The 22543-nt window shown below is 38.4% G+C and overlaps 1 protein-coding gene across 2 annotated transcripts in view; it reads right to left on the bottom strand.

Moving 5' to 3' along the window:
* The window catches only part of dock4b (dedicator of cytokinesis 4b), an 88632-nt gene that overhangs the window by 16603 nt on the left and 49486 nt on the right, over nucleotides 1-22543 (bottom strand). For both annotated transcript variants that reach the window (XM_084111468.1, XM_084111467.1), the window contains exons 17-42: nucleotides 21364-21517; nucleotides 21020-21117; nucleotides 20829-20912; nucleotides 20643-20743; nucleotides 18314-18395; nucleotides 17850-18020; nucleotides 13316-13508; nucleotides 12715-12842; nucleotides 12074-12208; nucleotides 10999-11097; nucleotides 10815-10909; nucleotides 10228-10303; nucleotides 10023-10123; nucleotides 9659-9717; nucleotides 9439-9587; nucleotides 9257-9342; nucleotides 8401-8496; nucleotides 8081-8141; nucleotides 7603-7696; nucleotides 6579-6727; nucleotides 5825-5911; nucleotides 5372-5476; nucleotides 5131-5272; nucleotides 3827-3993; nucleotides 2231-2317; nucleotides 1274-1450 (exon numbers count right to left, since the gene is read on the bottom strand). In XM_084111468.1, the coding sequence (XP_083967594.1) occupies nucleotides 1274-1450; nucleotides 2231-2317; nucleotides 3827-3993; nucleotides 5131-5272; nucleotides 5372-5476; nucleotides 5825-5911; nucleotides 6579-6727; nucleotides 7603-7696; nucleotides 8081-8141; nucleotides 8401-8496; nucleotides 9257-9342; nucleotides 9439-9587; nucleotides 9659-9717; nucleotides 10023-10123; nucleotides 10228-10303; nucleotides 10815-10909; nucleotides 10999-11097; nucleotides 12074-12208; nucleotides 12715-12842; nucleotides 13316-13508; nucleotides 17850-18020; nucleotides 18314-18395; nucleotides 20643-20743; nucleotides 20829-20912; nucleotides 21020-21117; nucleotides 21364-21517 (2976 nt within the window). The remainder of the gene's footprint in view (nucleotides 1-1273; nucleotides 1451-2230; nucleotides 2318-3826; nucleotides 3994-5130; nucleotides 5273-5371; nucleotides 5477-5824; nucleotides 5912-6578; nucleotides 6728-7602; nucleotides 7697-8080; nucleotides 8142-8400; nucleotides 8497-9256; nucleotides 9343-9438; nucleotides 9588-9658; nucleotides 9718-10022; nucleotides 10124-10227; nucleotides 10304-10814; nucleotides 10910-10998; nucleotides 11098-12073; nucleotides 12209-12714; nucleotides 12843-13315; nucleotides 13509-17849; nucleotides 18021-18313; nucleotides 18396-20642; nucleotides 20744-20828; nucleotides 20913-21019; nucleotides 21118-21363; nucleotides 21518-22543) is intronic.

Below are 22543 nucleotides of genomic sequence, written 5' to 3' on the forward strand. Positions count from 1 at the left end.
CGCTGAGAGGGATTCGAACCATAGTCTCCGGCGTAGGATCCAGCCTTTAGCGTCAGTTGCTAGCGTGCCTCTTGAGACCAGAGGAGTGAGGTTTACACCAACAGCACTTACTGGCCTACGTTACACGATTGCCGCCGGCTTGCCGTGCAGTACAGCCGTGCCATGTACCAGCTGCTTCGACACGATTACCATGTTAACTGACTCACAACATGTACAATGGCTCACGGCCTCCGGAGTGTCCGAAATCGCACAGCGTATGCCCGCAACAACACAAAATTGAACACAAATTTCTCTCTGACCTTAACACCGACCAAACGCTACGAGAAGATTTAATTGTGGCTGCCTGCTATGCCTGCAGATCGCCAGTAGGCGAACACCTCAGGAGCAATTACAGGTGTACTTGTGAATTGTTTTTGCGATAATTTAAGGAATGGAATATACATACCTCTGCCTTACTAAAACAAATCTTTCCTTGAGCTTCTAAAGAAGATGCAGATGTCAAGAAAGTTTTAAAAAACTGGTAGGGGATGAGCCAATTCAGAGGTAGATCTTGTAATTGAGAGGAATTTTAGAGAGGAATTTCTTTGAGGGCTGACCTTAAAGTGCAGAAACGCAAGCAAATATTAATGCCAACAGCTGGAAAGCTCAATAAACAACTAATTGGTAATTCTGTCATGTTTGCGATCCAAATACATTAACTGCTGCTCATCCCATGACCCTTCGCCTCAGGACACTCGGCGAGGGCGGTATCTGAACAGCCTACATGAACAGAATTTAACGCAAATGTACTTTCTGGAACATGTACAAACAAAAAAACCTTGCATGTATACAGTCGACCATCTTCTTTATAGCTGCTCTCCAAGTCTATCAAGGTAAAAACTGCAGTGACACTAAAGCGAGGTTGCTATGCAACAAGCATTCATACAATTTGGAAAGATCTGTTGTATTCGCACAGCATGTGACTTCTTTGATATTATATAGATTTTTTTTCCAGGGTTTCACAAGGGGAATGATTCTTTTTTCAATGCTGCTGTTTCTGTAGTTATGGCTAAGATATTTCCTTTCGGACAAGCTAAACTCTTAAGGTATTCCAGAATTCCCTTCGGCCATCTGAAGGCTCTGTGTTCTCTGACAGAGGAAACCGCGAGACAACCTTGAGAGAGTGGGTATACATATTTTAAAACATGTGGTGATCTTGCATCGGTGGGGATATGGAATACATATAATATACAGTGAATTAGTGCCATATGACCAAAAATACAAGAAAACAAACCTCCTGATAGCGAGCAAGACCTCCGTTGACAGCTGCGTCGATGACTCCATTGAGACACATGGTCAAGGGGTTGATGTTCTGCATCTGCCGTGTTTGACACTGCGTAATCAACGTCCGCAACTGCAGGTTCTTGTTCTCGATGACCTCAATAGCGTTCTCTAGCGGACTCACCTCCACCTGTGGCCAAAAAAACCCCAGGGAAGTTCACCAACAAGCCAAGACACAATGGTTGAAAAAAACGTTCATTCAATGTTTGGAGAACTTTGGAAGAGCAACAAATTTATTTTGTACGGCTGAAACATACTCTGCTCAAGCATGGGAATGTAAAAGCTTCTAGTTAAAAAAATTATTGCGATTTTTATTGATTACCTATTTTAAATTCAGTAATATGCAGAACCAATTTTTCCATTGGCTTTTTTACACACTACCATTCAAAAGTAATATATATATATTATTCTAGCTTCATGCATTCTTTTTTTATCAAAACTTAAATGTGGGTAAGTTTCATAAAACATTATGCATTTTTATTATGATGCAGGTTATTATTATTATAGATTAGTAGAGGTGGTAGTAGTAGTAGTAGTAGTAGTGCCATGAGTCATTTTGTGATCTAATTAAATATGTTTATTTTGCAATACATTAAGTTAAGGTTCTGCTTAGTGACCCACCAAATGGTGTCATTTATTGGTAGAACCATTAATTAATTAAGTTCAAAAGTGTGAATATTGATAAAAAAATATCAGTCAAACAATTAATAGTCTATGTCGACTTTGAAGGTAACTCTATCAGCTCCCCAGTGTATTGTGTTTTTCTACCAAGAACGCACAATAAGTACAAGACCACACACACAAAATCCATTGGCTAAGCATTTGAGTATTTGCTAGAGTTTGTCTTGGACCTAAAGCGGTGAGTGTGAGAACCATACAAAAGGAAAAGTTTAATGGGAGATCTCCTTACCAGTTCCCTCCTCTCCACTTCAAACCAGCGGGAGATGCCTGGGAGACTCTGAACAAGCGTTAATGTCGTTCTTTCTACCCACAGGCTCTGAAATTCAAAAGCAAACGCTCATTGACACACATCAGAGTTCAAACCCGTCACAGAAAGTCCAAGAGATCCCATAAGGCAAAGCAGCAACAACATATTCCAAGGAATGAGTGACTTTCCTCCTTCAGTATGTATAATACATATCATTTAATCTACACTTTAAACAGCTCATTCTCAGGAACATAGTCTGCTTATCAACCCAGACTGCTCCACATATTAAATTTCACATTCATAAATTCATTTCCCATCCAGCACAGCCTGAGAATTAACCTGAGCTGGCGCATGTATAACGGAGGAAGCTCTGTAAGAACTTCAGATGCTTGATTGTGATATTCAAAACCACCTCAGTCCAATATAATCATATCATCTGGATAGCGTCTCAGCCGAAGTTTACCTCTAAATGAGATTTTCAGACATTATTACTAAGCGGTAAGTGGACCGGGGTGGTGAGTACCCCCGGTGTCTCTGAAAATATAATATCTGGCAGGCTAAACAGTTTATTTCAAACACGGTAACCACCGGAGGTCGGGGGAAATCTAACCCTGCGGTGGATCGAATCCACGGCGAGGCTGTGATTGTCTGGGCTGAATATATTGAGTGAGAGGGGAAGGGAAATGATATTTGGAAGGAGTGGGTCTCTCAGCTCCTAAAACTTTAATTAGCCTCTCTGGACCGAGGCTGTGAATAATGCAGCATGTGAGAGAACACCTGAGCTCTACACACACACACACACACAATGGCCGCCAGACGCTAGAAGTGAAGGAATGAATTCACAAGAGAGAAGAAGAAGAGTGATACGCAAGAGATGAGAACAAAAAGACGGAATAATCCATCCCAGAATGAAAAACTTGCACATTATTTACTCACCCTCATGACTTTTTTCTACCATCCACGCATTTTGAATGTAATGGTCATTTTTGCTCGTGCATTTACAATGAACGTAGACAGAAGCATTTATGCTTCAAATGGACGGCACCATAAAAGTGGTTCATATGACGATTTGTGCACTAAATTACAAACACTAAAAAGTCAAAAAATAGCTTTGTGTAAGAATCAGATGGAAATTTAAGTTGTTATTCACTGAAACTATTTGTAAGCGGCCCAGATTTCCTTGGTACATTCATGAGAGTTCATGTAGTGATGTAAAAAAAAAAAAAAAACAGGTATTAATGAATGAACAAATCAGAATGATCCAGTTCTTGAGTTCAACTCTCTGATTCATAGTTTGCTGCAGTTCACTAGAGGTCTGTTTATCACACAAAGCTCTTATATGACTTCTGAACAATTGGAATATAGTCATATGAGCAACTTTAATGGTACCTTTATGGTGGTTTTGTATCTTATTTCGAAGCTTTATTAAGCATTAATGGAAACTGCATGGAAAACAGCAACCAGCACATTCTTCAAAACGTCTCCTTTTGTGTTCCACAGCAGAAAGACAGCCATACAGCTTTATAATGATATAAAGGTTAATAAATGATGAAAGAACTAAGTGATGACAGAACTCACCTTAAACTCGTTCTCTTTGTCTTTGGTGCCCTTGTGAAACGGCCGGTCGTAGCGAAACCTCCAGATGTGGTTGACCTTATAGAAGCTCTTGATGTTGTCGGGAACGCCGTCCCGCTGCAGGACGTCCTGGCTGTCTGGGATTGGTGTTACAGCATAGATTTGCAGATCTGCATGAAGGTTGGTCAAGGAACAAGCAACGTGTCGTTTGAACACAAACACATTTGAATAACATTACTATAATGATATGATATGATATATGATGTTTGATTTGAGATGATATACTGTATAACTTAAATGAAACAGACTTTGCTATTTTCACACCCAGTCCAAATGCAGACAGTACAGTAGGAAATCATCCTCCACAAATGTTTAAATATCCAACATCTTGTGCCTTACAGACATGAGGTCTCATCAGCACATAAATATGAATCAAACAGGCCAGACGTCAAAGAAGGCCAATGATTAATCGCTGGCTTGGATAACAAAACGCTGTGCTCATGTAGTCTGACCGGCCCTGTCTGCTCTAATTGTGCTGAAGAGGACGTCACATATTCACTGAGCGCCTGGCCTACAGGTACATGTCTCATCAACTGAGCAAACGCTCTCCTGTGACCCGCCGTCTCTACGCTTGATGTGTGTTCTGGGGATCGATTTTCAGCCACGCGAACGTGTTTTTAAAGTGGGTAAGCTCTGGCCTTGTGCTTGTTCTGAAAAACCATGTTGTAGTGCTTTCACTCCGATACTGTTACGGCACTGTATTATAGAAAATAGCATATTGAAAACCACTTTTGTGCATAGAAAAGTGGTTACTACGCTGAATTTTTACTTTTATACATTTTTAATACTCATCGTTAGTGTGCTATTAAGAATTATTACTAACATCCTCGTCATGAAATCTATTTTACACAAGTTAGGGTGTCACATTTGCATCCAAATGCTAATTTAATTCACCCCAAATGGAATTTAAACCACAAATTGTATGCATAAACTGCCTAAATCATCAGGATTCTGACAGATTTACTGAATGGAAAAGTTTGTGCACACTAAAGTGTAATACTTTGTGTTAGGGAATTGTTCAAATTCGTAACTAAGTATATGCAATAGTAATAATGGTGACAAATGCATGCATACCGCTAATAGTAAAATGAGTAGATCAGTTAGTAAGGGCAAATGGATGTGACTAATGAGGAATTAGGACAATATCTATACAATGCAAGAGAACAAATGTAAGCCTGCAGGTGTAGGACTCTTTGGCATGCTAGTGTGTGAGTGATTGGGAAAGACAAGAGATATCTGGAGGATACACTGGGCTTCAGCCTGGTAGATGGTCTGGTCAGGCTGGTTGGCGTGTTGCATTGCGATGGCATGAGGGAACTCATTGAGCATGCGCTGCTGGAACGCCTCCAGACGCTCGTAGTCATGACCACGGCACACAAACTCCTTATTCTGTACAACACACGTTCTGGTTAATACTGACACCAAGTGGACTTCAGAGTTACTGACAGTGAAGTCTAATATACTGCAGGGTGTCAGGATGACACATACCCGTAGAAAGAAGGGGAATTTCTTGCCGTAGAAGCCCACTCTGAAGAACTCTGGCTCCAGCCGCTGTTGGTCCATTATTTTATCGTAAAATGAAGCTTCCATCATCTGTGATTTGAAATCATATTATTAGCAACAATTACACTTACATGTAAATATCTGGATTTTCAGTTAAAAGTGCCATATTCTACACATTTGTAGCGTTTAATCAACTGAAAGTGGAAGTTTCTTGCACTAAAAAATTTATTAAATTAATTGTGGATGATTTTCTCAGAAAATTTGAATTGGAAAAAAGTTTGTTGTACCTTTAAGAGTTATGAAAATAACCTAAAGTTGCCAATTGACATGTAAATGTTCACTGCCTTATGTTAACGAGACTGCTTTTAATGATATGACCCCTTTAAGAACTGGCAAAATGCAAAGAACTGTCATATCACATAAAGAGTTATAACTCACCCTCATTTTGCTGAGGTTTCTGTAATCGTAGTAGGATTCGTACTGGTCCGCTAACTCTCTGCACAGGATGATGCCATTCTCCCAACACTGAGGGGGTAGAGAGGTGTACTTTAATTCACATGCAGTTTGATAACTCAACAGTAGGAGTCACTAGAGCATCATCAACACTTTGAGGACCGAGGACATAGTCAAATATCAAAGATTTGGAAGGATCAAATGTAAAAGATTTGCTGGCTGCTCTTCTTCAATGTCTGGCCCAACAGTACACATATTGCATATACTGTATATATTAAGCATAAAATATGTAGTAGTATTCTTGTTAAAAAAATAAAATATGTATCATACATATATACATATATATATATATATTTATATTTTTGTACTTTTGTATTAATTTATGCTTTTAACTGCGACATATATCGTCTAAAAACTGTCCATGTCATCTGTCAAATATCCATGTATTTTCTGAGGCATATCGTTTCTTAAGTGGGTTCGTTTCAGTCCCATTGCCATCTAAATCCACCAGTACAACAGATGGCTCCAGCCATGAGGAGAGCAGACAACAAACGCACTGATTTGTATTCTCATCAAGTGATTAAGTGATTGAGGTACCACTTAGTCGAAAAGGATAACTACTCGGTACACAATCACCCTTGATAATTTGATAGAGGGCTGAGAGGAGCAACGTGAGGAGAAACCAAAGGGGCCTGGAAACATGAAACAAAAACAGGGGGAGACAGCAGAAAATTCAGACCTTTCCACGGTCGAAGTTCTGGATGATGGTGAGATGCAGGTACTCCTTCCTCTGCCACTCGCTCTGCATAGGGTAACTCAGAAACTCCCGCAGTGGTCTCTCGGACCATTCCAGCAGCTCGTCGTACAGCAGAAGTGTATACGAGGCCTCTGCACACACAGAAATACATGATGAAAATATATCCGATAACCGTAGCCTCAAACTACAGGGCTCCACAGTAACATATTAGAGTTGTTAATCACAAAGGCAATTTAATCATACATTAATATTGTTTTGCATTAATAAGTGCAGTTACTAATAATATTAAGTTTATTTCTTAGAAAATAAATAGTAAAGCACTGAGCTGCAGATAAAAAAATTGAACAACAACAACAAAATTTTAATATTCTACTGTTATTAAATGTACCATTGTTGTTCTATAGTATCATCCTGCACTTCGGTGATAATAAAAGGAGTGCTCTTTACTTGCTTTCTGTGTAATTCTTTGCAATTTAAAGTTCTTGTTTTTCGTGAGACTTCTTGACTTTTCATACTTCAGTACAAAAAGTGTCAAACTTTGACAAAAATGTATTTCTTGATGATTTGTTTTATTATAGGGATTTAATAATATCTAAATATAAATTAAAAGCAAAACATGCGGGGGGAAAAACTATTAGGGAGTGGAAATGGCTAACAAGTCAATAAGTGCTCCTCTGCTGCCATCTACTGGTTATAGTGGTAATTTATACATTTATTAATTCATAAATAATAATAATTTTTTCCAAATATCTGATTTCTATGGTTTATAATTGTCTATTATTGGTTCGAGCTGATAAATGATCCACGCAACACAGCTCAAACAGATACCACATTTCCGTTACGCTTTCATTTCGTTTGTCATTTGATGTTTCTCATATGCAACAGAAAAGGCAGCTCAGTTGGGCAAATTTGGTTTAGTTGCACCGGAAGGAAAAATTTTGTCTCAAACCATTTGGTCGCAGTCTGGAGCCCTGAACTACATCTAGTTCATGTCAAGCTCAAGTACCTGTGTAATTCTGTGCTTTCAGATGCAGGTCATACAGCTTGTGAATGTAGCGGATGTACATTTCCTCTTTATTCAGCTCCGTTTTGTAGAAGTTCTGCAGAAAAGAGACAAAGAGTGGTGGAGTGTGGATATGAAGTGCTTTAAAGTGCTTTTTTCAGCACTTATTTTAAGTGTCGTTCTGGTTGCTATGAACGGATTCATACGGCTAATCCAAGGAGACTTGGAGAAGAGAAATCACTTCAGCACTAGGTCGTCCTCAATACAGCCCTCAGCATTGAAAAGACTTTAGTGTTTCCGCCAATTAAAGTGATAAATCACTTCCCTTGTTAACACTCCAGCCTTGAACTAAGCACCAAACAGACACTATTCACAAAACAGACCACCAGCTTGTGTAAACCGGCAGGTACAGGGTGAATAATACTGACTTGAAGTGACAAAGAATGGCATAAAAGATTATAAAAAATAAAATAAAACGTACCAGGAGACTGACTGTGCAGCCAATTTTTTTCCCATCCACTTCTCCCAACTTCATACAGTCTCTGTTAAACAACAGAAAGAGTAATTTTTATCCATATGACCAAAGTAGTGACTAGTGTAAAAATGCATCATGATCTGACAATTTATTCATTTTAAACGTGGGAAGAACTTTAGGTTAGGTCGAATTTTTTTAGAAGCATTAAGAAGCCAATATATTTCGAGCACTGATATGCGTTTCCACAAATCAATGTGCAGCATTTTGGTTTTGTCTGGCTACAGTCTCCAACTGCTGTGTTTCTGTGTGCATCTGCTCCGTGTCACCTGTAGTCCAGCAGTCGCTCCATCAGCCGCGTGACCGTGGCTATGAGGGATATCCCGCTCTCTCTCCACGTCTCCCTTTCGATCTTCTTCAACAGACTGACAGAGAAAACAAACAAAGCAGACAACGAGTCATACAGCTGCCCACCATATGACCCATCATGCCCTGCACGCTCTCACAGACACACAGCTGTCCCGCAGAACAGTGATTACTGATCATCTTACCTAGGATATGGACCGAACAGAGGAATTCTAGTCCAGAGCAGCATAAACAAAACAAATTCATATTAATAGATTAATGTCAACAACAGCCACTCAGACTCAGCTAGTACAGTTAGTTAGTATGGTTAGTAGAAAGCAGAAAAGTGAAAAAAGTGTTTGATTTTCGGTTTTTACACCAATTATCATGATATGCACAAAAGTGTCCCTTCACGAACAAAAAAACATGAGATGCATCTTTCATATTTTTATTTAAAGATGGAAGATTGCAGAGTTGCAACTTTAAACAACAAAAAAAAAACAAAAAAAACACACCAAACCTATATGTCCATTTTACCACCAAATCTGAAATCTGACCTTATACAATGTTAAAAATGTGCATAAATTTGAATTCAGATTAAGGGGAGCAAACACTTTTTCACGGCCGCACACAAACCCAAACACACAGCCAGGAAAACCACACATGAACACAATTGCAGGTTGGCCCACTCACTATCACACAGATGAGTGAGATCTGACCTGCATAAATACTTACCGTCTCATTGCTTTGCTCTAATCTAACATTTACTCAATAAACGTTCAGCCCACAAAGGACTGCACCTGCTTATCTGTTTATTTGTGTATGTGTCCTCTCACTCACATGCTGTTGAAGAGCTCTCTGTACGTTTCATCTCCTTTTCCCTCTGACAAGAGGCTGTCCAGTTTGTCGATAAGTTTTGCCTCCACCTATTACAAATAAAAATGATGTCAAATATATTTCACATGCTCTGGAGTCAGATAACTGCATGTCCTATAAGTGACCAGAAGGGGGCGCTGGGTGACCTGTTTGAAGTTGCCGCTTCTGCGCTGCTCCCAGTCCATCATGTCGTGAAAGATCGGGATCATCACGTTCCTCAGGTCCGGCTGAGGCACCAGCGTCACCTCCAGGAACGGGCCGATCATTGCTGGGATGAAGTTCAGCTTGTGTTCTCCTGCAAGACAAGAAACTTTCGTCTCCCATACGAGGAAGTGTAAAGCTTTCGGATAACTGGGAATGTCCTACCTAAATTCTGCCACATGCTGAAAATCTCACATCCCATCATGACACGCATGTCTCCGTACCTAAACACAAACAAAGCAGTTTAGTGTTCGAAATATAACTGAGACATTTGTAGGCCGACTTCCTGAAGAGCGTAAACACTGTAGCCACATCTGAAATCATGTACTGTCCGAGTATGTGCTGCATTTGATGAAGAACCAGTAATGAAATACGCAAATAAAAATTGTAAATGAAACAAAAACTAAAAATTTCAAACCCATTATAGCCTTATAAATTCAGACATGCTATTCATTTGACGTACGACTTTTGGCATACTACTGTATATAGTAGAGAAGTATTAAAATTCAGAGGAGTTGCAGGCACTCACTTTTCCAGGATTTTCTTCCTCTTTGATGCAGAGAAGGTCTCGAGCTGAAGGCAGGGCTGGTTGATGAAGATAACAGACAGGCAGAAGTATGAATCCCACACCTACATGGAAACAGAGAGTTTAGAGGCTGCGCCACAGAGAAAATAAACAGATCGACTGTGATGTTTTACTGATGAATTCAAACTGAAGCGGACAGAGTACAAACCTTGTAGTCAAACTTATCACTGAGGAAGTTTTTTCTTAAAGCATCTGACAGGTAGAGCACAGTGGTGATGATGATGCTGTAAATCAAACATGATCACACATCACATTTCAATACTCTAAAAAGGTACTGCAGACACTGAGGGGGACAAGTCCCGTCCAATGATTAGAAATGGCCAAATTGTCCCCCCCATTTGAGCTTATTGCACTGCTCTGCCATTACGCAGCACCCTGTATATTGTTAGGATGACAAAAATCTTGAAAAGTAACATTTTTAGTCTAGTCTGACTCAGCAGTCTAACAACGCTCGTCAATGTCAAAATGATTGAGATGGCCAATTAAAATCAAAGTAGGTGGGGTTTACTGTTCCCAGAAGCAGAGCGTGAATTCCAGCATGAAGCGTCCAAGGTAAGATGTAAATAGTGAAACATTCTAACTTTTAACTTTTAAATGTTAAAACCACCGATGGTAACATCCATTGATGCAAACTACTCTCAACTTTTTTTCAAATATGGATGTTTTTAATTGAAAATTACGACCTTGACTCTAAAAACCACCATGTAAAATTGGACGAGGAAAGAAGCATCTAACTTGTTGGTGACGAGCCTCATGACCGCCCAGTCTTTGGGGAACATCTCTGGTCTTATCAGGATCCGAAACACAGTGAAGATATGCAGGAGAAAGTCCTGTGAGAGAGAAGAAGAGGATGTTTCACATGTTTCTTAGTGAGTATTAAGAACTGATGCCAATCAGACAAAGTTGATAATCGACTCACCCGCAGGTCGTCTTTACTGGTGAACCTCTGCAGGAGTTGCTGGTAGTGTCTGTCCTTCATATGCCTCAACAGAGCCAAAAGACACGAGACAAACTCCCCCTGAAAAAAAAGACACATTCAACATATGCTATACGTAGAAGAAAAGAAAAAAAGAAAAGAAAAAAAGACATATTTATACAGAAAAATCAATAAATCCCTCCACTGGTGTGTTCATTTCATTGATTGTTCTGACATAAATGTGATTTTGAATCATTTCATTTGAACTTTACTTCGAAAAAGTCATAGTTGAATTTGCACAAATAGTAGGTAAAATTAGAATAACTTTGACTAATTTGAACACTTTCATGTAAACGTTATCTGATAAAAACAATACAGTAAAAACAATAATATTGACAAATATTATTACTACCGGTATTTAAAATAGCTGTATTCTATTTGAAACCGTTTCACACACAGTGAGAAAAGAGATGATGCTTTAAAGTATATTATGAGAAAATTAAAGTGATTTATGACCTTGGATGCATGTGGGAGACTCCAAAACAATTTAGGAGCCTTTAAAATAGCATAATAGGGGTACTTTAATGCAACTTGTATATTTAATAGTTACATTCAGAATTTTCAACATATATTTTCTCCACAATCAGCACAAAAACATCCAAAAATCTGATTTCATGTGGGTCTAGCTGTACATTGCTCATATAAATTCATTTGCATAGCACTTAATTAAAAAAAATACATCACAGAATATTTCATTCCCATATTGATTCGCCTCATGAAACCTTTAATAAATCTGAGTATGTGAGAAAATGGAAAGAGGTACGGCAAGGTTTGCATCCACAAAAGCCTTGGGGCGCTGGGGAATACATCACATCTTGCAGGAATGCTGCCAGAATTCACATGCTGTTTGTGTGGAGAGACTTTGATGTGTAAAACGCTGTGACTGCTGGGCTGTAATTACCTCGCCCTCAGGGCCTGTTTCTGTCTTTTTCTGATGCTTTTTTACACGTTTCACTTTTTAAAATTCACTCTTGCTTCTGTTCTTTGTAAAGCCTTCTTTTTATTCGTTTCTTCTTACCGTAACGTCTTGAACTTGGGGTCGTAGTGTAGGTCCTGCTGGTTGGGGCCGGTTAGCAACTTCCAGGATGGTCCGCAGTAACACAGCCAAAACACTCTCCACGATCAGATCGACCTCTTCGGATGCGGTCGGCTCCTGCGTACACAGGCACATCTGTAAGGGTACGGCCTTGCAAGAGGTCAACCGTGATTTTATGCACACTTTCTGACAGGGTGCTAATGGCAGAGGGGGGTGAAGCAGTCATGAAAGGTTCAGCTGTCATTTCAGTTTATACATGTGCAGGAGGAAACCAGTGTGGCTGATGCACATTGGTCTTTTTCTGCATGTGAGAACAGCCATTTGACTTCTTTAAGGTCAGACAGGATGTCTACATTTAGACCAGCATCAGCATTTTCATAAGACAAGTTTCCCGTGGTCTACTTCAAAGCAGAAGTCAACACAAATTAGGGATGTGCAAACCTTCTAGGTTGCCTGAATGACAAGACGATCCTCAGGAAGCCTTGCATAATTAGGCACGTTTAGGATCACGTTCTGAGGAATCGTGAGATATTCAACACTTTATTATAGGGTCCAATTCTGTTGGCAATCTCATCCACACAGTTGGTGGCACATGTCCGAGAGTTGTGTGAGTGTTATCTTACCGCGTCGTCCTTCTTGAGGAGAGACAGCATGCAGGTGAGTATGTGAGCACACATGACGAGGTCTCGCTGCTCCTGCAGGTGAGCCTGGAGCAAACGCAATACCACTGGGAGCAGAATACATCTAGACTCTGATACAAACACACAAACATTAAAGGATTAGTTCACTTTCAAAAACATTTTTGCTGATAATTTACTCACCCCGATGTCATCCAAGATATACATGTCTTTCTTTCTTCAGTCGAAAAGAAATTAGGGTTTTTGAGGAAAACATTCCAGGATTTTTCTACACAGAATGGACTTCAATGGCAACCAACTATACCAATGTTCAAAGAAGGTTCAAATGTCCGTCTCAATGCAGCTTCAAAGTCTCTACACGATCCATTCTGAAGTCCATTCTGTGTAGAAAAATCCTGGAATGTTTTCCTCAAAAACCTTAATTTCTTTTCGACTAAAGAAAGAAAGACATGGATATCTTGGATGACATCGGGGTGAGTAAATTATCAGCAAAACATTTTTTGAAAGTGAACTAATCCTTTAAACAAACAGCCTCGAAAATTAGGAATAGCAATCTTCATCATCATCCTCAAGTGAACGTGTTTACCAGGGTTGATGTAGATCTGGCTCTCTACGGTTTTCGTGATGCAGTGCAGCTTGACGGCCTCTAGGGGACAGTCTGGCTGAGAGGCGGTGGGGAGGCTGCCTAATGTCTCCCGTACAAACGCAGCCACTTCCCTGACCGTAAAGAGCTTCAACAACTCCCCGTACACTGCCGGGAATTGCTGCAGAAACACCGCCTGTGAATTCAAGTGCACAAACAATCAGCAATTGATCACATGGGAAAAATAAACAGAATATGGGAAAACAAAACTGCACATACTATATGAAAACTACCAGTGAGAAAAAAAGTTTGTGAATAAATAAAAACTAACAGCAACAGTAACATGCAGAACAATACAAATCAGTGGGGAAAAAATCATTAATATAAAAAATGCAAATAAACAGAACTAAACTGCCACTATATTACACACTACAAGCAACAACTAAACCTACCAGTGAAAATGTACAAAAAAAACTGCATGCAAATATAATGTGCAATACAATGATGAAAACCAGTGAAAAATATATTAAATAAAATACAAAACATAATTTGGAGTACAAGAATTAGACAGCAACTATAATGCGACTACGACACAAATGGTTAACTATAATTAAAAAAAAGGCAAGTATGTAAAAAATAAAGTCTAATTAAATTACAATGTCAACTAAAACTGTAAATATCGGCCCTGTTTCAACCACCTTGCATACATTGACTGTGACACGTCTATCTTCTCAGCCAGTAACCGTTTTTACCACTAACCCACGGCCTATGAAGGAATCTCAAAAACAAGAAGAACATGGCCTGAAGACTGAAGAGAGAACAGGGCCGACCCTCAACACATAATCCTGCTGTGAGGGGCCAGTGTGGAGTTTATAGAGGGACGGGAGGGATTATGGGGGATTAGAACAGCTCTGGCCTGCATTCTCTCACTGCCTTTGTTCTGCTCTCCGTGAAGATTAAAACCTCCAAACGGCAGTCAGTCAAACACAGGGTAATGAATCGTGTGAGATGAATATATATCTATAGACACATTCTGCAGTATAATACCCTATTGAGCTGTATTAACTATTCATTTTGAGACAATCCAGAGTGTTAAATGATACAAGTCTTAGATTTAGCCTATGGATCATCTCTCAACATCTCTCCACTGACCACCTAATGCATACTGCACACTGATGGCTAGAACTAGTTAAAGTTTCGCTATTATGCTATTTTAAAGGTTTCTAATTTTGCTCCTTCAATAGGTTTACATGCATCCAAGGTCAAACACACTTTAAAAATCACCTCTTTTCTCAAAGAGAAAGGTATTTGAAACTATTTGATAAAGGATTCAGTCTCTCTAAACTCCTTTCCAAAAGGATACTCTGCTCTGATTGGTCAAATGGCCCAGTCTGTTGTGATTGGTCTACCACTTACAGTGCGTGTCAGAAACAAAACCTTGCCAGGTTTGTTCAAGCAAGTCTGACAAAGATTTATCACCAGATTTGTCAAACTTTGTAAGGTTAGTGATATCGAACATTAAAAAATTACTAATATTTTTATACTAAATTAGTATAAGTATAGTGAAATATTTAAGGTAGCTACAAGCAAGTAAACTAGACATGCATGAGCAGAACTGTATTTTACACTTTGTTGTCAAGTTACATCTGTGAAATAATCAGCAGAACTTCTGCTCACACACATTACCATCAAATTCTTTGGCAAAAGTAACAGATGGTTGCGACTGACACTGCAGAATAAGTTTACTTTTTTTTCACACCGGTGTACGGAAACAAACTTTAACTGGTTGCTTTACACATCTTTTAAATAATAGTATTTCTGTGTAAGTGCACTGGTCTTGGTCAGGAAAAGCTGCCAAGTGGGCCAGACTTTATGCTGATAGTCAAAAGTCTGGCTATGTGAAATTACAAAATAAAGCAGACTGACATTTTGAAAGCTGGATTTGCAGCCAAAACGTGCAATACATGTCCCATTCACTGATGCTGTGGAAAAAAGACCAGGGGTCTCATTTATAAAACTGTGTGTAGGAACCTTACTAAAAGTGTACGTGCGCCTGAAAGCCAAAAATTACGTACGCAAAAAAATATTCAGACTTATAAAACCGTTCGTACGCTAGAACCTGCGCAGAATTCACTTTAAAAAATCCCAGTCAGCGGAAGATTGTGCGCACATGCGTCTCCACCCCGAAATATCCATATATGGAGCTTACAACGCCTAGTTTTAATATGCATATCCTCATCTGCATATCATTTGCATATGATTATTCATCCACGTGATAACGTTTAACGGTACAAGACACATTACATTAATAAAAATCATGTACTTGCCTATCCTTGTCTTGTTTTTGAATACACATCAAATAGTGTAAAATACATTTCATCTTTTCCACTGGCCGAATTGTATTTTTAATTGATTTATATTTTTAATGGAAACAGATTGGGCATTATTTGCACGAAACTATTTTCTCAGACAATCTTGTATTATCTTGATAAGCAATTATCTCTGTGGTTAAAACATTAAAACACAGCACGCTACAGGAAAAGTGTTCAAAACATCGCATCCACAACAAATATTTCTATTGATTGAATTTGAATAAAAAATTTTGTAACTTCTCAGTAATGATTTCATGTTTAAGTGTTTAACTCCATTAATTTGAATGGCATATTTAATCTAAATGTTTATATCAGAAGTAAAACATAGTTTAAATCATTATTTTATTTATTTAAACTGTTATTTGCATCAGTTTCACTAAACGGCCCAACGCGCTCGCTGGCGCGGACATTTAAGAAGGGATGGATATTTGCTTCAAGTGACAGGCTTGGTGAGTGAAATTATATTTGTATTATCTTTCTGTATATGTTTAATTTTTGACCAAAAAGACATTTAACTCCAGCTCACCATCTTTGTCGCCAAACTGCTCCATCTCCAAAACGTTCGTACGCATGGGTCAGAGTTTGCGTGCAGGTGCGCAAATTTTCCCGTCAAGTTTGTTTTTATAAATCACAACTTATGCGTCGGAAGTGGCGTACGCCTCTTTCAGGGCCTGTTTTGTGCGTACGTGACGGTTATAAATGAGGCCCCAGTTCTGTCTGTTTTTCCCACTTCCCTATTATCTAGAGTCTTCCCTAGAGTTTCTTATAATCTTGCTGCACCTTCATTATCTCACTTTTTTCCATCTTACTTCATTCTTTTCATCTTTATCCTCTATATTAATTTAAAATGTTTCTTTCTCTCATTAAATCCCAAAGCAATCCTTTCTTTGGATGTATTGGTCTTTCTCTTTCAAAGGGTGTGCATGGGCTGCCGTCCACAGTCTGAGGCTCTTTGTAGAACACGGCAGAACATCAAAACAAACTCACACCAAGGCTCCAACAAAAGCCAGAGTGACGGCCAATAGAACGCGCTCTCCCATTCAGCTCAGGGAAGTCGGAAATATTTGAGGGAGACTTCAAATGCTTTGCCTGAATTTAGGGGGGAGCATTCAAAACCACGTTTGGACGACATTCTCCATGAAATATGAATGACCCAACTTTAATGGGTGAAATGTCTTGTCAAAATCATCCTTGCCTCGCACTTCGTAGCAAATCTTTCCCTCCCGGGTCAAAAAGACCCGACGGCCTGAAATTGTACTTTTTCTGTTTTTCTTTTCTTTTTGTCCAGAAAGCTTATCTCATTTCATTTTGATAATATTTTTTTTCTATTTTTAAATGCAATTCTTTTTTTTTGCTCTGCATTGAAAATGTGTTCATATCTAACCATTTCATATCTGTGTGCAGTCTGCATAGTGACTGACTGATTTTTATTTGAAAAAATTGAGAAAAAAACACTTTTAATGGGATTCCTAGGTGTGTCTGTGTGTGTGCGTGTGTGCATGCATGCATATGAGTGTGTTTTGCATTGGGCATGTTCTATAGTCAAAAAAAAAAAAAAAAAATGTGTTACAATTAATTTCAGATCAAAATGACCCGAGGGAAGGATGAGGGTTTAAAGGCATTTCTCTAGCAAATAAATGCTTAATACAGCAAATCTGCCTTCTAAACACTTAATGATTTAAGAAGATGCTTCAGACGTGAGACTAAAATTACCGGCTCTAAAGAACAGAATAATGGCCAAAAGATAAAATGATCTCAGATTTTTTTATGCTAAACCAGACATTTCCATTCTTGGATTCATCTAGACAAGTATATCTCAATACCCACCAAAATACTTTTTAGTGAAGTATGGGGGGGGGGGGGGGGTATTTTAGTAGAGAGAATAAAAATAATTTTATTTTTTATTTTTTTCATATAAAAGTAATAAATTATTATTTTTTTTAATAGTAAAAAAAGATAATTAAAAATATTTTATTTTTTTACTCAATTATAAAATTCATTTATTTAATTATTTGTATGTATCGGTGGAAGAAAAGAATGAGGAATGTTGCGTGCTAGACTCAAACCTGTGTCACCCACATGAGCACCAGAGCATGTTACGAACCATGGCTCAACTATACAATTTAAATAGTTTTTCAATATAAACAGATCGCGTTCTCTCTCACCTGTGTCTGTGTGATGGGCCGCGAGCTCTTGCTCTCCTGCGAGAGGAAGAAGCGGATGGACATGAAAAGCTCACGCATACAGCAGCGGAACTCCTCCTCGCTCTGTCCGCCTGTGGCGAGGGCAAACAGCCGGCGCGACTGGATAATATACTTAAAAATATACTCTGTCGCCTAGGAAACCAAGAGAACAGCAGATCTGAGCACAGAGCGCAACATAAAAGCAGTGTATTTAAGAATGCATGGGCTGTGTGAACTAATGTGATGTTGAAGTCGTAGCAGCCCGGAGCTAACCATTCCTGGGAAATTGAATATTCAGTACATTACGAATATAAATTGTATTTATGGTTGCACAAAATCAGGAGATGGAAGACAGTAATGACAGACTCTAAATATCATTATGAAAAGCAGAGAGCGAGAAAAGACGTGTAGTCTGAAGTAGAGAAGGATTTTGCAAGGGCTCTCACCTTTAGCACCTGTTGGATGTGTTCCTGACGGTCCGCTTCAATAATGCGGTCCACGTACCACTTCAACACCTTGATCAGATCCCTGGCAGAAACACAAAGTTGTGTCAAACTAACCATCTACAGTACATAGATCTGTTTGTTTGGTATAATTGAAAGCATTTATGGAGAGATTCATAATGGAAACCAATCTGACCTTTTTCTGAATAGGATTTATTGCGCTATTGGCAAATTAACTACTGTACTAGGTCTATAACAACTGGGATTTTTTGCCATTTTTATGGATAAAAAAAAAGAAAGCAGAAGTAGGGTGCAATGAGCAAATGTTGCAATCAGGATTCAAACTTGCATTGTCTGTATGAGCACCGCAGCTCAGTGCAACCACTAAGCCATGGGTCTGATAAGCATCAATCGTGTTTTGTGTCTTTTTTTCAAAGCATTAGCATTCTAGACAAGCACTTGGCTTAATTTTGGATTTCAAATAATTAATAGTACGTATAGGAACACATAAAATGCAATTTTAAGTGATGCCATGATACTGCAGGAAAATAAAATAAACTTCTTAAACCACAGTGTATCGCAATAGCTCATGTACCGTAACACATAAAATAAAATAAAAAAGTACTAGAATAGAATCATATGGCGGGATCCCTGGTAATTTCCATTGCGATTTCCTAGCATTGCAGTGAGAAGTAGAAAGACAGTGACGTCCACTGCAGTGGAGCAAATTAAGTATGAGAAGAAAGATCCTGTGCTGATCTTCTAAGGTTCTGCAAGTATGCGGTTACATGCTTTTTCAGAGACTAAAAATCACAACAAAAAGGAGAACTGAAAATCAGAACGGAAGAATTTTTAGACGAAAGAGAATGACGCAACACATTTGCACCAGTGAGCAAGAAAAACTATAAATAAAAAGATGCATCTAAAGACCCCATGAAACTGCAGCTTTGTGGTCTATGTCTATTAGCTTTGAAGCTAATCTATATAACAAAATCAACTTTTTGCACATACATTTTTTTTAAATGTACAGTCTCATTTTATTTTGTGATCTAATGGCTGTGTTTTATCCTGTCCAGTTTAGAAATTAATTGGTTGCATAATATGCATATTGGACAACTGTGTAGGCAGTGATGTTGGCTGATCTCTAACCCAGATGAATGAACATACAGTAAAATTGAGTGTTTATCGAGTGAAGAATCAGCGCTGTACTGGCTGAGAGTCAGGTTTCAAGAGCTGTGAACAAAAAGTCCTGTTTTCTGTGTGTGGACAAAAACAAAATATACAATGACCCTAAAAAAGTATTTGGCCACTTCAGCCACATTTATCAAATATCTTGCATAACATAACAAAATATCAAACCAAGTGTCATTTGTTTAAATAAAAAACAGCACAAGCACACTTCACAAGCATTTCACAAAAACATATGTGAGATTTTCACATTTTAAGTGTATTTACATAAATCTATGTTTCAATTTAACAAGTAATGCAAGTAACATGCATTGAGTAATCAGACAACTTTTTTGATTCTGTTTAATTAACTCTTTCGCCGCCATTGATGGAATTTTCCTGGCTTTACATTTTTTACTGTTATATAGTAGGGGGCGCTATTACGCATCTCCTGAAAGCGTACGAATATCTAGATCAAAAGGAGCAGAAACAAGCGATAAAAGCATTGTTTATGCACATTGTAGTCTTTGATTTTTTTTTTGATTTTCTCAGTTTTTGTTTAAAATGTTGCTTTTTTATGAAACTTTCCCACAATCAAGTGTTGATAAAAAAGCATGCATGAAGCTAGAATAAAAAAAAAATTTCTTTCTTTTGATATATTGCATGTTATATATTCTATTTAGTTATAATATTCTGGTGGCCAAGAAAGGCTGGAAACTAATGGTGGGGAAATAATTAATTTGCTTAGACATTTTTTTAAGCTACTGTATTAAAATTCTCTCTCTTCTCCATAAAAAAAAACAAACAAAATAAATGAAACACATTACATTCAACTTTCAATAAAAAGAGTAGTACAGTGGGTAATATAACCCATAATGTTAAGAGATCTTTTGTATGGCATACATAGCTTTAGGGGATCAGGAAATATTCTAAGTAGACAGAATGTAATAATACTCTAAATGTGTGGGGGGTTTTTAAAGACAATTAAGGTGTATGTTATATAGACTTAATGAATCCACTGCTAAGTAACATAAGTAGCTACTTTTTTTAGGGAGTTACACAATATTGTAACATTACTTTTAAATGTAACTTTCCCCAACAATGATCCTGACAGTTTAATGCTTCAAATTTCTGGACAGAGTGAAACACTGAGTGTTTAATGTACCTGTATGACAGGGCTCCTGCAAAGTGGCCTTCAATGTAGGTGTCCATGACTGGTTTAAAATGCTGGAACTTGCTATCCTGGAGCAAGTTTATAATGTGCACCTAAAATACAAAAATGCATATGGACAATAAGCAAAATGTAATTTCATTGTCCTGTATTGTGCCAGAAATGAGGGTCTTTACCTACCAGAGAATCAAACACCTTAAGTGCATATTTCTGTGAGCTCTCGTCCAAAATGCCGAAAAGCGTGTCCAGTGTATCCTGTAAAAACTGATAAAAGATATTTGACTGTATTAGTAAAGTGCACCAATTAGGGCAAAGGTTACTATGATTGACATGTTCATTAACCAACAGCATGGCTCTGAAGTGCAGCTGACCTTAACTATTTCTGAGCCATCGATCTCTTTGAGTTTAGAGAGGCTGTCACTGATTCTCTCCGGATGGGCTCTCCACTTCAGTAAGTCCAGCATGTCACCTGCAGGAAAAAATATTATTGTTATGACATGCCATTTTATTTTGTCAGGAAACAGACTTTGCCAAACCCTGCTTGCAACCGCCCAAATATTCCCATGTTCTGTGATGCATCAGGTTGGGTGTTGCTACATATCAGCTGTATAACAGCTATTATGCCATGAAATCTTCCAAACAGGGAATAATAAAGTATCCCGGTATTGCGAGACACACACACACACGCACACACACACACACACACACACATTACCGTTCTGAGTGAGTTTGGTAGAACAAAGGAATGAAGTGATCCACAGGGATTCCTTAGTGCCTTTCACAGTTTGGTTGTTGCCAGGCAGATTAGATTTCGAGAAGGGCAGTTTGAGGTAGCGAGCACAGTCTTGCAGGTTAGCGTTCTCCTCACACTGTAAAACATGCATGAAAAAAGATACTACTTAGTTCACCCAAAAGGGCAGCTTGAACATTTTGCAAAGCATCTTCTTTTGTGTTCCACAGAAGGCATAAAGTCATAAGAAAAAAAAAAAAATTTTTTACGACATTAGTTTTATTTTTGGGTGGACCATTTCTTTAACTAGCGTCATGCAATCACTCCACATTCAGTCAGCAGTTCTTTTGCCTCCAGCGGAAATGCAAACAGCTGACTTATTTCTTTTTTATCATTTATCTTACTCAAAGAGCGACACGCAAGTGGTCAGTAGAATTGTGAGCAAATGCACAAGGACCGTATGCTGTACATGACCAGTGACACTGCACAGCAGTGATCTCTACTGTGCTGCATTGAGACTTTTGTGTAAACACTGACACAAACCACCCTATTTTAGCGTGTGTAAATAGGCCATGAGTAGCTCTTAGTGTCATACTGGGCCCGTATAGATGGACTAAGCCTCTCAAATATTATTTCATATATACTAATAAAAGTTATTGCATGTGTTCTACATGTTTAGATTTAAATAGGGCATATAGAAAATGGGATTTGAATTGCTATTTTTAAATAAAAGACAACATAAACATTACTAAACTTTTCGGAAATTGTCATAACATTATCATTATTGTATTATCGTTAAAATACATGTATTTTATTCATTCAGAGGCTTCTTGAATTAATTAATGTTTATAATAACTACTAATGGAGTGTGAGGGGTGACAGTACAACATGACACAAATAACAGATGCACTTTGCGTGTGCATGTGTGTTTGTGACCTCTTTTAAGCCTGTTAAATGCAGAAACACTTCCAACAGTCTGCAATTACCAGAGCTGTGCCCGAAGCATGCTCTTAAATTGGGTGTGCCTCAGGGATGTGTTCTCCGACACGGTTATTTAACTCTTACACTTTTTAATAAGGAAGCACTTTTTAAATCCAAGGCTTTTTATTAGGCTCAAAGGAACATGCAGAATGAAATGCATGTCAGCCAGGGCAATTTGTCATTT

The sequence above is a fragment of the Abramis brama genome (assembly GCF_963993115.1).
Source record: "Abramis brama genome assembly, chromosome: 4".
NCBI classification, from domain to species: domain Eukaryota; kingdom Metazoa; phylum Chordata; class Actinopteri; order Cypriniformes; family Leuciscidae; genus Abramis; species Abramis brama.